The sequence below is a fragment of the Zingiber officinale genome, chromosome 7A (genome assembly GCF_018446385.1).
Source record: "Zingiber officinale cultivar Zhangliang chromosome 7A, Zo_v1.1, whole genome shotgun sequence".
Classification (NCBI taxonomy): Eukaryota; Viridiplantae; Streptophyta; class Magnoliopsida; order Zingiberales; family Zingiberaceae; genus Zingiber; species Zingiber officinale.
The window spans coordinates 38,365,679-38,383,696 of NC_055998.1; the positions used below are offsets into that span (position 1 = coordinate 38,365,679).

Sequence of the window (18,018 nt, forward strand, 5' to 3'; positions counted from 1 at the left end):
GAGGAGGAGGAGGAGGAGGAGAATTAGGAAAGGTTAAAGAAGATCGAGGAAAAATTAAGGTGAACGATGAACCTGTTGAGAGCAAAGCACCATCTCAGATTCTGCTCGATCTCCTCTTCGTACCAGCAGCAGTTCCTCTTGGACATGTCGCCCATTGTTGGCCAGATGGAGGTGGTGAGACTGAAGTGAAGCACACGTATATATATAATTAAATATATATAGAAAAAAAAAGGGCGTGGCGCAGGCACGTGGCGGGGAAGAAAAGGAAATAAATTTGAATAGTCAATTTTCCAAGTATCCCAACTACTTCTTTAAATTTTATATTTAGTAGTAGTCGACAAATGATATAACTCAATCGACTATTATATGAACAGTTGACTTTTACGATCTACTCTTAAATTTTTTATATTCTATTTGTAAATTCTAATCAACTACGTGCGTCAGTCAACTGATAACAATACGTAATTATAAAGAATGTAATAAATTTGTTCTCAAGGGTCTAAATTTAATATCTCAATCGATTATATTTGAAAAAAAAATCATAAAAATATTGATATAAAATATTTTTGAAGACGGATTGGAACGGGGGAATCGAAGAACTAAAACTTGAATTAAAAAAAAACATTATAATCATTGTTTTAGTTTTTTTATAATTTAGATATTCAAGTAAATTTAAAAATTAAGCTTTAAAAGGAATTAATTAGGTAGGTGGGATTTTTGACTTATTTAAGTATCTTGACCGTCGATAAACTTATCTTTTTTCACATGTATTTATATTATATTTGTTTATTTCTATTTGTTATTTATTCGTCATTCATGTAAAACATATTTTTATGATACAGCTGATAAGTTCTTCAAGGACAATACTTTGATCATGCACTGAATCAAAAAAGATGAAATCTCAAAACAGAATTCACGGCATCAAATGCAATGCCGATCTTCCAGTCCTAATAGAACCATGATCAGTAGTTCGAAAGAGGACTTTGTACACACGGAAAAGAATTAAGACCGCCATAAATTCGGTGAAGTGTGATCGCCAGCAAAAGAAGTTAATAGATGCACATGGTTTGTTGGGCACTAAACTGTTAACAGTTCCTGTAAGAACAAAAACAACGTTACGCGAAATCAAGGCAGCTTGAGAGAAGACAACGCTGTCAAAGAAAAAGCAGATTTAAAAACAAAAAAAAAAACTTCATATTTTGTAAATTGAGCAACGGCTATTTGTGAATAAAATGTTTTGGTGATAGAGGATATGTGAAGAAAAGCATCTATTTTCCATGTATACACTAATGAAACTTGATGGCAGTGATCAGACTGTACCTTTTCCTTCTGTTTTTGGACGGCCTCAATCTTCTTCATGTACTCATCAGTCATTTTCTGCAAAATGATTAGACAGAGGGTACAGAAATTTCATAAGCACATATTCTGATAGGCATTTCAAAGGGCAAAATTAGCTAGAATTGTTTAAATATAAGAAACAGTCTGACATATAGCCACATTTCAGATGTATAGTGACACACAACATACTTGAAGATCACTTGACAAATCTTTAACATTATCTTCAGATAGTTTCTTCTCCTGAAAGATATTAAGAAAAATGTATATTAGATGTCCACAAAAGAGCTCAAGTCAAAAAGTTTTTGTTGCTAAGAGTCCCAATAACACAAACTTTCTCAAGTTTCTCGTAAGCTTTATTTGCATCTCTTCGTATATTTCTTACTGCAACCTGCCAAAGCACAAAGATACCTTTGAGAGACTGCAAATGATTAACTGTGAGAGCCTCATTTCCTTTTATACAAACAATCATGGTGGTAACTGCTAAATAGATTCAATAAATAGACATTATATTGCATTAGTTTCTAACTTTTCTGAAAGAATTTTCCTATTTGTAATTGTATGTCCAACCATCGACTGAATGTAGTTGGAAGTACAAACCTTCAAAATTGTGTTACTCTAAAGTTATCATTGTAAGACTGCAAATCTTGTTCTCTTGTTAAGCAAAGTGAAACAGAAAATTCGTACACGTGCTAGATTTGAATTGATCCTTCAAGTCAGGTTCCAAGGATAAACAAATCCAGATTAAAGATTAGATGAGGAATTGTACGTATATTTTATACAATGTCTATGTTGACTGTTGAGTAAAAAAAATAATTAGTGACAAATTCATTGTTACATAGAGTCACCCAAGTCAGTTGATTGGCTTGTTAAGCTGCAATCTTAACTGTTAAGGACCTTAAAAAATCATTCCAAAATGCCCAATGCATCCTTATACATTACCCTTTTTTGCATTATGGCAAGAGAATAATATTGCGAAAGAAACATATGGACAGAGTTACCCCATCTCAATACATCACCAAAAAATAAAAAATAGAATAAAACTATAAAAAGAACAGTAACTCACGACCCTACTCTAACCCAAATGAAGCAACACATAATTGTCAGACTAGAGCCTAATCCATGGAAAAAAAGAAGCAAAGATGAACTCATGTCAACAATATGAATTGCTTGTTAAGGCATTAAGCTACCGAAGTTCAGAACAGTTGGCAAGAGAAATATTGATAATTATAAAAATGTAGACAACCAACTAGATTGTCTAAAATTACAGACTAGTGATATTCATAGTTGGGGATATAACCTACTAGAAATTGTGAAATTAAAAGAACTACTTGGTATGCCATTATCAGCAAAGCATATGCCAAGAAAAGAAATTCTCCATTACCTTTGCTTCCTCGGCAAGTTTGGTAACAACTTTGGATAGTTCCTGAACCAACATCGGAGTGACATAAACATCAAATTAGCAGATATAAATCAGGTTAGCGAGAAGAATAATTTGAGTGAAAAGGAATGGAGCACAAAAAGTTTTCTGATGTTATAAGTTATAAAATAAATAAGCTTAGGCTACGAAATTAATTTATTAACGGCATAACCCAACTGTATGGAGGTCAATTGAGGGATAAGATTCATATAACCAATCTCAAATAGTTAGGAAAAGCACAACTGTCTCAAATAATTGGGAAAAATACAACTTCAAGAAGATCATGATGAGATTGACAAATGGATTTAGAAAAAACATGTTTGATATTGAACAGCAAAACTAAGTGAAGATAAATTGAAAGATGTCACAAACTTTTATTTACTGTAACTTTTCACTCTAATTAACTAATGGTTCCTTTGAAGAACACTGATGATCTGACTTGAGGATCTTGGCAATCATAAGGCTGATAGTTCCTTGTAAAATTTTGAATGCCAAGTTAACAAACAATCAAGATGTTTGCATCTATTAGTTAAATTTGACAGAAAGGCTGTGCAAATGTTTGGAAGAGAAAGCCAATGCTTACTGGTTTCTAGGTTCCTCATAAGCACGTTTTGAAAACTCAGGCAGTACTAAGATGTACTATGGGTTTACTGATCTGACAGGCTCAGGAAGCAAACAATGCTTGGTGGTCCAACTGTGAACAGTGTGGGAAAGAATTGAGAAATAGAGACCGAACACAAATTTGGCTCTAATTACAATTGAAGTAGCACGAGGAACACTTGTCCACTGAAAGAGGGAAAATATTATTAACTGAAAGATGATCTAATATGAGAGATCCTATCCTCTTTTATAGGTCAGCAGTGAGACTTATTCTTCATAAAATTACGAGTTAGTTATCTAAGGACTGTAACTTCCCAAATAAATTTAAACAACTTTTAAAAAATTCTAAATAAACTCCCAAATAAATCTAAACAACATTTTAAATCTAAACACTCTTCCAAGTTTCAACTAAATCTAAATCCTTTTAAAGAAACCCTAACTGAGCTTAAGAGATACAAGCAGAGCAGAATATACAGATTTGCAAATATTCTGCTAAGGATGAAGTAATACACTACACACAAAGAAAAAAAAAAACTCCAACAGTTTAATTCAGTAAATTCTATAATCCAAAATAAAGAGACTCCAATAACAGTTTTTATTTCGTAAAACAAGGAGTACTAGTGTACAAAGCATAGCTTAGATCAAGTTTAGAAATCTTATTCTGTATCAGGGCTTCAGTGTTGGACTTGAATGAGATGGGTTTAGTACTAATCTACATGTCAATATGAGATGGTGATGTCCAAAATCAAGAGGACAGGAAGGAAGAGGAGGATAAAGAAGAGGAAGAGACGGAGGAAGAAGAAGAAGAAAGGAAGGAGAAGAGAGCATATTTATAGTTCTATGTTCTCCAAAGTGGTATGCTCGATCATCCTTGTTGTACACGAGCACTTGCTCATCCCTTCCCTCCTCAATCATTGCAAATCAACTAATGTTCTTTATTGTACTTATACAAATTACATGAGATTATAAATAAAGTAAAGCAGAATCAAAAGACAATTTGTGAATCAACGAGAACTTAACTATCTAAAAATAAATTCATGAATAATATTAATCTGCAAAGAAAAACATAACAAACACAAGATAAGTCTGTAACCAGGTAGAAGAGGGAATGAGAGACAGCAACAGGTATCGCAATAAAGCATCTTTGAAGAATATATGTTTCCAAGTATTCTTCTCATGAATAATTTTATAAATATAAAATATGTGAAATCAGTAAAAGTCATAAAAAATCAAACCAACCTTTCTCCGCTCAGATGTCAATTGAGGGATGCTTAGTCGTATCACCTCTCCATCATTGTTTGGTGTTAAACCAATGTCAGAACTTACTATTGCCTTCTCAATAGTTTTTAAGCTGAAAGTTACAAATAGTATATGAAATTTTACAATTAGAAAAGAAAATTGGAAGAAAAAAACTTCCACACAATCTATAATGCAATAACCGCCCTATCTGTGACTTTAATATACCCTCTCAACTTGGAGTCTAAATATTGATAAATGTCTAGTTTGTTACATGAAGCAGAAAACAAAAAAGGAAAAATCCTACAGCGATGCCAAGGAGAAGACTTTGTATTAATGCAATGGTTGAGAGCTTTTAGATATGTGATGCTGAAGTTTGTGACTTGATTTGTGCTTCAAAAGAGCTTTTTCTTTAACTTTCCTTCAAACTAACTATATAGAAGGGATATAAAGTATGCAAGGAACAAATCCAAAGGTTAGAATAAAAAAATGATTAGGATTTCAATAAATACTTGTAAAAGAATTAAAAGGTAAGGAAATATTAGAAGAAAGAAGCCTAATATTACTTTGGAAGGGAAGCAGAAGATGCTGAAAAAGAAAAGAGAAAAAAGAATGAAAGTTCTTTCATGTACTCAAGAGAAGACAAAGGGGATTATTAGAATTGAGAAATAACTAATCAATCTCTTAAGGTTGCAATCAATGGAGAGAATGTATGGGATGGTTGCTGACAAAATGTAGAAGGTCCCAACATCTATGCAAAGGAATAGAGGAGAAATGTTGATAGAAGATTTTTTTTATTATAATATTCTAAAAGAGATGGAAGGTATCAAAGGAGAGAAAATAAAAGTTTGAAAATGACCTCTAGCGAGATGTTGATAGGAAGTTTTTTTATATATATTCTAAGAGAGATGGAAGATATCAAGGAAAAAAAATTAAAAGTTTGAAATTAACCAAAAGATTGAAATCATGAGTCGAGCCGATATTTTAGTTCCTGGTGGCTTGAGACGATGTCATCAGTGTTGTACCATGTCGATGATGTGCCAAAGGTGGAGAAGGACAAAGGAACGCTGCTATGTCGGTTTCACAAGAAGAAGAGTAGGACATAATGGCTTACGTGTGTCAACTAGGTTTTTGTGTAATTTTGGCACCAAAGAGTTGGCGCTGATGGAGGAGCTTGGATTTTAGTATGGTTTTAATGCCGACACGAAGGGAGGAGGAGGAACTAATAGAGTTGCATGATACGCGATTCTACAAGATTACCATGTGATGCTATCATTGATGATGCATGCGTGATGAAAAATGTGTTAAGGCACTTGCTTGGAGAAGGGGGAAGCAGGGGAGTTGGAAGGGAGAGGAGAGGAGCCGTGTGTCGTGCATGTGAAGATCTCATGGCTCATGAGTATTGGTTGTTCCACATGTTGGTCAACACCACCGACACCAAATGACATTTTAAACCATGAAATTACCATGAGCAAAGAGATGGCAGAAGAGAAAGAAGATGAGTAATCTCATTTTATAACTAATAGATAAAAAGATGGAAAGGAAAAAAAAATAAGATGAACAAGTTATGAAATTAGAGGGGGGGATGATGAACAAAGAGGGGGGGATTTTGGGCTTGAAAAAATGTGTTTTTTGATTTTGTGATTATTTTTCGTTAAAGTGAATGGAATTTAACCAGCGGTGCAGCCTTGTATAGATCTCAATGGATGGATGGGATCCATGTACTAAACCCTAAATAGTTACAAGAAACATGGCTTAATCATGATGGCAAAGAAGACTTTAAGATCAATGTTTTCTTAGTGAATTGTTATCTTACTGTTTTTTACATGTTGATATTTTTTATTACACCTTTCTTCTACATGATGACACCAACCATGAAGCCTTATTATCACACCATTCTTCTTCTTCCCAAAATAATTCAATGATGAAGGTTTTGCATTACACCTTTCTTCTTCCTTTTCTTTTTTTCTATTGCCACCTATTTTATGTTTCCACATTATAGACTGCCAAATATTTTAGTCCAAATCATGCTAGACTAGCTCTGGGCTTGGGCCTGGTTAATGCTAATTCTTATGATAGAAGTTTGGATACTTGTACAGGACCTGCAATATGGAGGTTATGCAAAAAAGCAACCTAGGGGTGCTTGTGATCTCCTATAGTTTCCTGGGCCATGACAGAAAAACATCTGGTTGTGAGAACTTGAAACAATGAGAAACCGGATAGTGGGGCAAACGAGTCTTGCTGGGTAGCTCACCATAGAGGATCACACTCCTAAGAATCACAGCGGAGGGTTGGATGTTCTTGAGGATCTGTGAGGTAGCATGTGTCTTACAGAATTGCTCAGGCTGGAAGTATTGTAAGAGAGCACAATCCACTAGGGAGCAGGTTGCAGTTGATGGATGGGTAACAAGAAAATTATGTGCACAAAAGATTCCGTATGAAGCCATAAAAGTCACATTCTGCACAATGGCTATATGGAGGCAGTATCACCGGCATTATAGAAAGTATTGTAGGAAAAAATAGCAAACTTTTTTTAACAAGAATGGTTTCTATAATGAGGACAGAAAAGGAAGCATGTGCCTCAAGAGACAAGGAGTAAAAAGAAGGAAACTCTAATTTTATCAGAAAACTGTTTAGCAAGTTAGAAGTAATGGAACAATATCATTCTATTAATAACATGACAGTTATCAAACAAGCATTTATAGGGAGACTAAATTAAATATTCTAGATAAAGCTTGAACTATGTACTTATTAAACAGGAGAAATAGAAATTTTTTCCTAACCCAACAAACAAACAAAAAAAAGGAGAAAATTCTGGATAACTGACTAATATACCTAGATTTGTCATAGGGCTGCACAAGAAGAGTGCTTCCATCTGGTGTATTGATTTGTGCAATACTCTTCAAGCTGACAGGAGTACCATAGTACTCAACCTGGAAGTAAAATGAAGTCTCATAACAACAAAATATATTAACAAGTCAAAGAAAATAGGAGGAAGACAAACTCAAGAGCATTTTTGCTGTTGTCTCATTGAAAAGAATTTCAGTGTGATAAGGAAAAAGGATCCTATATCATCCAGAAGTATAATAACTACTGTCAAAGTGTAGGTTGAAAAACAGCATAAAGACATGAAGTACAGGGGATGAATATCTTTGAGGATTACTTGGTGAAAAAGAAGATAAGAAAACTCCCCTGATCCCTTTTTAGAATTGTTTTTTTATTAGAGAATGAAATAGGGCTGGTTGTAAAATTCAAAATTCAAAATGAAGACATAGGAACTGCTGTTCATTTTATTTAGCAAATAAAACATGCAAAGAATTTCTATCTCTGTTATTTAACAGAACCAAAACATGATATACAATAAAAGAAAGTAGATTTTGTCAGAAATAGCCTTTACAAGATAAGTGGCAAACCTCAACTCGGTCAAGCATAGAAGGATTTGCTCTTCCTGTTCTCACTGCATTGAAACTTGCTCGGACTGTTTCAATAGTCTTCTCCATCCTATCTCTCTGGAAAATTGAACTTATGGAGTACATTTGATATAATCATAAGTACACTAGCAGCCTTATGAAGTATAGTCACAACAACATACAGCATCCTTCTCAATCACAGATTTCTCAGCCTCAATTTCTTCAATGGTTGCACACTTGATGATTCCAGCTCTGAGAATATGGCAAATCTTAATCATTGGAAATGATAACTTCCAGCTACTTTAATGGTTCATATGAAAAATGCTAACCTTCTCTTGTGTTGTTTATTATTGCCCAAATTCTTGCAAGAGAATACAGGTGCAAAAGATGAACTCCATGAGGGAAAATGTGTGTAAACATTTCCATTATGGACATTTCCTGCTCATGAAAGAAACATAGCATGACCTGTTTCTGTTACTCCAAAATTGAACCTTAATGAAGAAGTATATGGGAACATAAGTTTAAATTCAAGCCTCAAATACAAGAATTCACTCATGGCAAGTTCTTTTTCCACAATACACTAGTGTTGAATGCATCATACAATTTAGTAGTTGCATTACGAAGAACTCAGGGCCACAGTTGTTGGTATTGGTATTGGTATTGGTATTGGTATTAGAGCAATGGTTGTATTAAACGTTCTAAAAACATAGGAATCGACTTTCTCAGATCAAAATCAATGAAGAAAATAAAAATAAAATGGAAAAGATGAAAGGAACAAAAGAAAAGTTTAATGAATAAGAAAACAAAAGATATTAAAGAAAATCTAAGAATAATGCATCTTATTTTCCATGAAATATTAATACTATATATTGATACTAGAGAATTTAAAAACAAAAAAAAAAAGATAGTAAGTATATTTGGTTATTGATTTTAATTAAAAAAAAAAAAAAAAAAAAAGGCAGCCCGGTGCACGAAGCTCCCATCATGCGGGGTCCCGGGGAAGAATCCATTGTACGCAGCCTTACCCTGCTTTTTGCAAGAGGCTGTTTCCAGGATTCGAACCCGTAACCTTTTGGTCACATGGCAAAAAATTAAATCAGAATTAATTGAATTAAAATTGATTAGCCTGATTTTAGTTAAATATATTAAATTAAATTAATTTGATTTGAATCTGCTTTGAAATCAGATTTAATTCAATTTGATATTAAAAAAAAAATTAAAGTGATATGACCATAGCTAATTTGGATTTTGATCAAATCAGATTTAATTAAAATAAATATGATTTTCATGATGTTAAATTTGATTTGATTAAATAGGATTTTAACTCAAATAAAATTAGTTAAAATAAATTTGATTATTCTGATTTAATTAACTTAAATTCTGATATGTTTTAATATAACAACAATCAAGCTTTATCCCACTAAGTAAAGTCAGCTATATAGATTCTTCTATATCATTGGGCTCTATCGATTACTATATCATCATCTATATTTAAATAAATCCTACCTAGTTTTATTGTTATTAACAAAGTCTTTTTTTTGTTTTCCTCTTACTCATTTGATTTGCATATTTGTTATAGTTTCACATTGCCTGACTGGAGCATTTATTGATTGTCTAAATACATGATTGTACCATCTTAAACGTGTCCTTGAATAAATGCCATCCCAACTTTCCCTTAGGCTACGTTTGGTAGGGTGTAATATGTCTTATAATGTAATCCTGATTATATTACAAAGCTGATTATTTGATTTGGTTTAATTTTAAACTTGTAATGTAATGTAATCTGAAATACAAAAGGTAGTGAAGTTTTGTAATCTAGATTACAAAATAAATACTATGTAATCCGATTACATTACGAGGTCATCGTTTAACCAAAATTTAAATGCCGAATATACCCCTAGTCCACTGACGGCCACCGTCGACCGCCGCCAACGGTGGTCGCCGCTCGTGGCTCGCTGGCCACCTCTGACCACCGCCCACCGCCAATCACCGCCGCCGCCCACCGCCGTTGGCCGCCTCCACCGTCGACCACCGCCACTGCCGCCGCCACCTCCGGCGACCACCGCCGCTGCCATTGCCGACTGTCGATCACCGGCCGCCGATCGCCGTCCGCCTCCGCCACCGTTGCCCGCTAGTCGTCGCCCGCCTGCCGTCGCCCATCACCGTCGATTGGCGAAGGCGGTGGCCTGCTGCGGCGACCGACGGTGGCGGCGGCCGGTCAATGGTTGCCGCAAACTCCGACAGAGGTGCAGCGGCCATCGGTAGAGGTCACAGGATATTTTTGTCATTTTATAATAATACGAATTACATTGCTTATAAAAAATAATGGACACCAAACAAAAGAATGTAATCACCCTTGTAATCAAATATTACATACATTACATTACCAAACGTAGTAATGTAATCAAGATTACATTACATTACAAATTTAATTACATTACAAGCTAGATTACATTACACCCAACCAAACGTAACCCTAATGTTTTCATTTCTTATTCAGTTCATCCTCGTATGTCCACACATTAACCTTAACATCCTCATCTCTGCAACTCTCATATTTTGCTCATGTCTCGAGAACATTCAGCTTAACATAGTAAGTATAACTGCTATTTTATAAAACTTTCTTTTAAGTTTTAGAGATACTTTACCATCAATCTGATCTATTTTAATAAATAAATTAAATTAGTTAATAACTTTGATTTGACAAAATTTTAATTATATTTAATCTGATTTTAATAAATCAATTAAATTAGATTAGGTAAAATAGGTTTAATTAGGTTGAAACTTATCAAATTTAATCAGATTTTGTTACCTAAAGTCTTAAGTCAACCAAATCAATACATAATTTAAAGTACAAAAGACTATTACATATCCATTTGTTCCTGAACCACTGTAGCCCTTCCACCTGCACCCCGGGTTATGGTACAGCGGCAAGGCGTCCATGTAGTCTCCTAAGCACCCATGGTTCGATTCCCCGCTTCGACGCACTGTATGGTATTTTCCTTCGGTGGGATGACAAACTTGGGATGTTGGGTTGTTGGTCCATTGCGAGCACTTCCGGATTTACCTTGATAGCCGATGGGAAACTTCCGTGGACCTGGCTGCTCATCCCAGATTAGTCGACCCGAAGGGCTGGATAGCCCGTGCTAGCCTAAAAAAACATAGCCCTTCCACCTAACAAATAGATGAAGCACACCATTGGCAACACTTAACTTGCTTTTATCGTTGTCATCATAAGCTCCTCGTGGATGGTAGTTAGAATCCAATAATCATTATGGATGTTTCAAGCAGCGATAATCTCATGGGTTCTCTTTGAAATCGAGTCAGTTAATTCCTTCTCATTGCTCTCTATTTCCATTTGATTTCTCCTTAAATTTGATCTAGTTTCTTCTGCTATTTCAACATTTGTTTTGATTTCATAAATGTATCCAGGAAATCAGTTGGAACAATTGGCCAATGTCAATCACGATCCAGCTCAACTAATCCATATAGGGATTGTTCAAATTTGCCAACCATGCTCAAAGTTAATTGTAACCAAGGCTCAATTGTGATACAAATTTAATCATGATACATCAAAGCATATTCCAATATTGTTTTCATTATAACTGTTGAGAACGAAATCATAGATAGAATAGGCAAGTGTAAATATACCAATTTGAGGAGTGTAAATGTAAAAGAACAATAATGGTAAATCATATCAAGGTACAGGAGCCTAGCTAGGAAAAAATAACCCTAATAATTTCCCTAATTAACATTGCAAAAAAGGTGGAACCGCCACCTTAGCGGCCCCCTTGGTCCGGCCCCACAGATATCCAAAGGGGGTAAATCACAGTTAAGCTGGGCAGGAGGGGTGACTGGGGGTCGAGTGGAATTTAAAGCGCAGCAGACCGAGATTTTACGCCCGTGTGCAACTGGCGACCCTCGACCCCTGAACCTCCGTTGCAAGCGTCAGGCACCCTTCCAGCTGATCCAGCCCGTGGGGGCAATTTCCCTAATTAACATGATATTAGAGATGAAATTCTTTGCTCCGCCAACTAGCTTCCCGCCAATGAGTCTTCCTTCATGTCCAGTCTTCCACCACATGATTCTTTCCATGGGTTGATGCCTCCTTCATGGTGGAAAGCTTCTTTCTGTAGCAAGTCTTTCTAGGAGCCATCCCACTTCCTTCTTGTCCGAAAACAGGAACTGTGATTTCCTCCTCTTCTGCTGCTCTTAATCCCTTTGGTTGGGCATGCACTCTACTTCCTCAAGGGACTCTGATAAGCCTTTCTGTCTTGGTTTTAGGGATCACGATCTAGGCCCTCTCCATCACAAGCGTCTCAGCCTCCATTGTTCCAGATTTCAACTTCTGGATCACACCATTCTTTTTCTTGCAGCATAATTTTAGTTCTCTTCTTCCAGAATCTGCATATCTGTTTCTTCCGGCCACAAAGTTGTCTGGTTCCACCATATTCCCCAATCAAATATGTTCCACTTTTTCTATAATTCAGCAGAGCAATCCAGCGATTTTGCATCTCGAGATCTGAAACCTGTTTCAGCTCTGCTTCAGACCTCCAAAATCAATGGAAATGGATCTGTTTTGTGTCATATTTCCAGCAGATCTTCCAGTTCTGTTGAAATTTCTGATTACCAAGTTCGGATGAGTGTTGTTCGTTTCTTCCAGCTACATTCTCAAGTGATCCCTTGAGGAATGGATCAATCTAAGTGCATTCTTAAGCATGATACTCTTACCTATAGACCAACCCTTGACATACCAATTAAGGAATATCTATGTTTTCTCAAGTGGCAAACTACTAGATCTCAGAACGTGTCAACTTTGTCCATGTCACCTCTAACTGATGATGATGCTTCTATCAGTTTTTATTACAAACATTGATGGGTCAAAATGTTGGATTATATAGCTTCTAAGCATACATCTGCTAATATCTCTCCTGTCTGATCTTATATCTACATCTCATCTTATGAGTGTCACTCACTCTACCAGATGAACTCTCATCTATCCAGGGAGTTGCCAACATCACACCTGCACCATCTTTAGCACTTTCTTTGGTTCTCCAGATACCTTAAATTACATTAAAATCTACTACCTGTTAGAAAACTTAATAAGTAGATAAATTGTTCTGAACATTTATTCTTGATTTTGTTTCCAGTTAGAATTTACAAACTAGGAGTACATGGATTGTATCACTTCATTATGGTTAAGACTTAAGAGTCTTAAGGATTGTATCACTTCATTATGGTTCCACATTCATCTGAACTTATTGACCTCTCTCCATTTTAAATACATAGTTGTTTAGTACTTCCTAGCTTCTAGAACTTCCAGTAGATGGTTCCTAGTTTACCAATGTTCAAAATCTTAAATGCAAGTTTTATCAATTATGAAAATATGTTTGATCTTCCTTTCCTCCAGGTATCCATAAATACACTTTTACACCCTTTTCCTGAGTACATTTTGATGTTTGAGAGCTTTGGTTTGTGTCTACTCAACACTTGGCCAAATACTTTGTTATCTTCATAAATGACTACTCACTCTTCTTATTCAAAGAGCATTCTAACTAAGGAATATTTCTCTCATGTCTTTTAATCCTTTCTCTCTATTTCTCTCATATTTTTCAATCCTTTCTCTATAACCAATATCTCCTCCAACAATCTTCATGTTCTCATACAACTTAACAAAATGGTGGTGTTGAGAGGAAAAATAAACATCTTATTAATAAGACACAGTTCTCTATTACTTCATATGGAAGTCCATACATGTCACCTTATAAATTGCATGTCTTGTTTTGTGCTTCATAGCATGGTTTAATATCTTGACCCGAGGTTTCGGTCCTAGACCAGAACAATACGATTTCGGTATCGTATCACGTTAACATAAATATTTAAAATATAAAAATAATCTTTAAAAAAAAGGAAATAAATATGAAAATAGATAAATAAATAAATAAATTATCATATTTTTTTTGAATTAAAATAAATTAATTAAATAATTTTATTAAGGTTTAATAAAATCTCTTTATACTATCCCTATCATAGCTAGGAGTTGATTAAAGTAATTAACCTAAGTTTTAATTAAAATAACACCCACCACAGACATGTTCTACTACACGATCGCGAGTTCGCTCAACTCTGGTGCGATCGCGGGGGTTGCACGGTCGCACGACCCTCCGCAGCGAACGCGAGGGTCGCGCGAGGGGCCACGCGGCTCCTCCGCGGCAAACACGAGGGTCGCGCGGCCCCTCCACGGTGAACGCGGGGGTCACGCGGCCCTCCACGAGGCGTGACCCCCGCAAGGGTCGTGCGGCGCCTCCGCGGAGGTCGCGCAACGCCTCCGCGGAGGTCGCGCAGCGCCTCCGCGGAGGTCGTGCAACGCCTCCGTGGTCGCGGGGGTCGCACGGCTCCTCCGTGGCCGCGGGGGTCACACGGCGCCTCCGCTGCAGTCGTGGGGGTTGCACGGCCCCTCTATTGTGGCCACGGCATCCCACAACCCCTCCGCAACGATCATGAGGTTGTACGACGCCTCTCTGCTGCCGCGAAGCAGGGTGTCGTGTTGTGCTGGTGCCGATCGGTAGGCGGAACAAGATGTTTCACCCGTTTCGACCAACTCAGCATGGTATTTTAATCCCTGATTCATAGTCAAATCCTCTTCACAAATCCTTTTCCTCATGATGCTCTTTTTTACTCCCGCCACATGTCTTTAGGTATACTTGTATGAGAACTCTCTAATCTTTGAGCAAAGAGAAAACATCTCTAGACAAAGTGAAGAAGTCTGCACCTCCAAACTAAAATTCTTACCAACCTAAAGTACTTTCTTAGCATGCTTGGTAGAGGAGAGATTTATATCGTTTAGGGGAAATATATGTCGAACATACTTGAGGAGGCTGGTATATTAGGAGCAAAGCTAGTTGATGATTGAAACTCCCGCATATCCTAATGTCAAATTGATGCTCAAATAAGGGGAGTGGTTATTTGATCCAAGGAAATATAGGAGATTAGTTGGAAAGCTAAAACTACCTTACAATCTCCATGGCTGATATTTCATTCATTGTAAATGTAATTAGTTAACTCTTTAAGGCTCCATGTCGCAACCATTGGAAAACAGGTTTAAGAATTCCAAGATATCTCAAGAATGATCCGAGAAAAGGTGTCCTATTTCTTGGACGAGGTTGTCTACATATTGAAGGGTATACCAAGACTAATTGGGTAGGATATTCAACACATAGGATAACCATATCAAAGTATTGTGTTCTTTCTTGGAGAGAACTTGGTATCTTGGAAGAACAAGAAGCAAACTTTTGTACCCAGATCTAGTAGAGAGAATACAGAGCTATGCTTTTACATGAGTTGTTCACATAGTGAATGATTGAGCTAGGCAATATTCTAAGAGGGCCAATGAATTAAACTATGATAATCAAGCTATTATACAAATTTCTTCTAATTCTATCTTCTATGAGAAGATAAAAAATATTGAGATTAATAATCACTTTGTCCAAGAAAAAAATGCAATCCAAGAAAAAGCACACTTCTTTTATTAGTCAAATGATCAATGACCTGATTTTCTCACTAAGTCTTTAAGAGATTCTACAATTAACTATATTTATAGCAAGCTTAAGGAAGAATGTTGTGGACTAAATTATACATATATAGGATACAAGCATAGATATACCAACATAAGGGGTGCAAAAGTTAAAAAAAAAATAATGGTAAACTATATCAAGGTAGAGAGGACTACCTAGGGAATAATAACTCTAATAATTAGAAATTTTAAAGATTGATATTTATGTAAAAAAATAATTTTTTCATGTCATTATTGCTTGAGAAAATTTTCAATTATATAAAACTTTTTGGCTCCCAAGTAGGAGTTTTTTAATTATTGTCATTATTAACCATCTTATAATTATCATTCATCATTTATTTGTTATATAAATATGAAACACTAAGAATTGTACTGTATTTTATATATTTATGATATGATTATTTTTAATAATGTTTCATGATATTAGAAAGATAGTGTTGAAATTGTTCTCATAGAATTTACAGATTAATAAATTATTAATGTCAAATATAATTCTAAAATATTTTAATTAAATTGTAGGATCTAAGAGACTCCACACTCTGAACTTATGAATCTCTTCCTGTCCTTACACTCACGATCTTTAGGGCCACTTCAAATTCCCTTTAATAACATTGATCATTTGCACCAAGTTTTTTAGGTCATATATAATATAATCTACAAGAGGCAATAGAAATTCAAGAATTAAAATGGTTTATGATGTTAGGAAAAAAAACAAGCTTTTCCAAAAAGACTTGGCAGTTGAGAACATAAATATAATAAATTTAATGCAAACTAATAGTAACAGATGCGACTTGGGTAAAGAATACCTCTTGAAGACTCCTACTAGACTTAGGTATGGAGTGCAAATAATTCTAAACTCACTGAAAAGAGAGAAATCAGACAGAGGCACATGCCCAATCTTCTACACACTCTACGGCAAGAAGAGGACAAGCTTAAACTGGATGCAAAAGTTAAAGGCTGGTTGGTCTTGCATTAAAATGAACGTGGCCAATGAGACTAAATATCAGTCTAACAACCAATAACAACAACCTACCAAAACTCTATTACATTTTTCTTATATGTAGCTTATTTGAGTGTCTGACAAAACAAGTGACTAACATTGTAATTTTCAGGGTTGTCTATAGAAAACATAGGACTAGCTCCAAATTATAATTTTTCAAGGAAATAATATTGATAAGATGTTTAGTACTAGCCAAGTCAAACATCCACTTAAGATCAGTAACATCAAGCTTGAAGATCATACCTATGGTGACACCCTCCAAAGGCAAAAAAGACCAGTTAGATCCAAAAAAAAAGTAGCGAACCTGGTGATATTTGCATTCTATTGGATACATGATATATATTCTTAGTGAGATGAAGTTAATGTATGGTCATACCTCTTACAATAAAATGTATTACTTGTTTCCACATAGCAACTGACTACTTTGGCAAGCAATGCCCTTAAGGATTTTTGCCAAGAAGTGATAAAAACATATAAAAGAAATGTAGAAAAAACAAATGTTAATTTAATCAAACTGAACAATTGCGATAAGTAATAGAGAAAAAAACATTTCGAGGTTAAGATTCTATAAGATCCTGAGCATATCTTAGTAGAAGACCGAGTCGGCTACACATGGAAAAAAAAAAGTATTTTTGTCTATTAATATTTTGATTACAACTCATTCATTGACCTTAGGCTTGGTCACTGACCCACAAGGCTACACTCATGCGCTGACCATAAGCTGCTATCTCTGCCTATTCACAATTTTTTTTCTGTTAAATTGTATTGGCTATGCTAATGTAACTAAATGATATTTGACTAATAAACTATGAGTTAGTGCAGTGAAATCGAAGAGAGAGAGAGAGAGAGAGAGAGAGAGAGAGAGAGAGAGAGATTGGGGGAAAAGCGGAAGAACCTGGTGTTCTGACGGAATGGGCTCTTGACGGTGTGGGGCAAGGAGCACTGAGGCTAGGGTAAACGAACCGGGAGGAAGAAAGGGATCGGAGAGCCATTGGAGAGTACCGGCGAAAAGGGAGAGAAGCAAGGAACAAACAAAGGGGGATGGAGGGAAATAGGAAGAGGCGGGGATAAGGAACATGACAGCCACGCGGTCGTCACGCTTTTATCTGGTCGATTAGTTTTATGCAGCGGCTATCCACACCCATGGATCATTAAACGCATCTTAATTTTTTTTTTAAATATCCTTAAGTAAAATATCTAAAACACCCTCTTTATAAAATTTATATCTCACTCCTCTCTTTCTCCTTCCTCCGCCCCCTCTCTGGCTCTCTTTTTTTTTCTCTTTATCTAAACCCTAACAATTTAATATCTTATATGTCTCAAAACTTTATTTTTGTAACAAATCAAACATAATGGATAATAAAGATCCAATTCCCACAAACAATGTAAGTGTTTTCTTCATTTTGTTCGTGTAGTATAATTGTATATTTGTATCATTGTGATT

The 18,018-nt window shown here is 35.7% G+C and overlaps 1 protein-coding gene across 1 annotated transcript; it reads right to left on the bottom strand.

Annotated features, from left to right (window-relative positions):
- Nucleotides 1-819: 819 nt before the first annotated feature.
- On the bottom strand, nt 820-17,673 carry LOC122001345 (ribosome-recycling factor, chloroplastic-like). Its single transcript, XM_042556053.1, has 11 exons — nt 17,470-17,673; nt 8,331-8,439; nt 8,184-8,253; nt 8,005-8,100; nt 7,427-7,524; nt 4,595-4,706; nt 2,720-2,761; nt 1,670-1,726; nt 1,528-1,578; nt 1,321-1,377; nt 820-1,095 (listed from the first exon to the last, which is right to left on the bottom strand). Exons 1-11 carry the CDS (start codon nt 17,564-17,566, stop codon nt 1,078-1,080), a joined length of 807 nt encoding a protein of 268 aa, XP_042411987.1. The 5' UTR covers nt 17,567-17,673; the 3' UTR covers nt 820-1,077.
- Between the last annotated feature and the right edge of the window lie 345 nt (nt 17,674-18,018).

What these genes read in the sequence shown, in the direction of transcription:
- LOC122001345 (XM_042556053.1), bottom strand. Translation starts at nt 17,566, where the DNA reads ATGGCTCTCCGATCCCTTTCTTCCTCCCGGTTCGTTTACCCTAGCCTC. An exon ending in CCATTCCGTCAGAACACCAG is followed by an intron (nt 8,440 to 17,469) that starts GTTCTTCCGCTT and finishes TTTCATGAGCAG; the next exon opens with GAAATGTCCATAATGGAAAT. An exon ending in CTGTGATTGAGAAGGATGCT is followed by an intron (nt 8,101 to 8,183) that starts GTATGTTGTTGT and finishes TCAATTTTCCAG; the next exon opens with AGAGATAGGATGGAGAAGAC.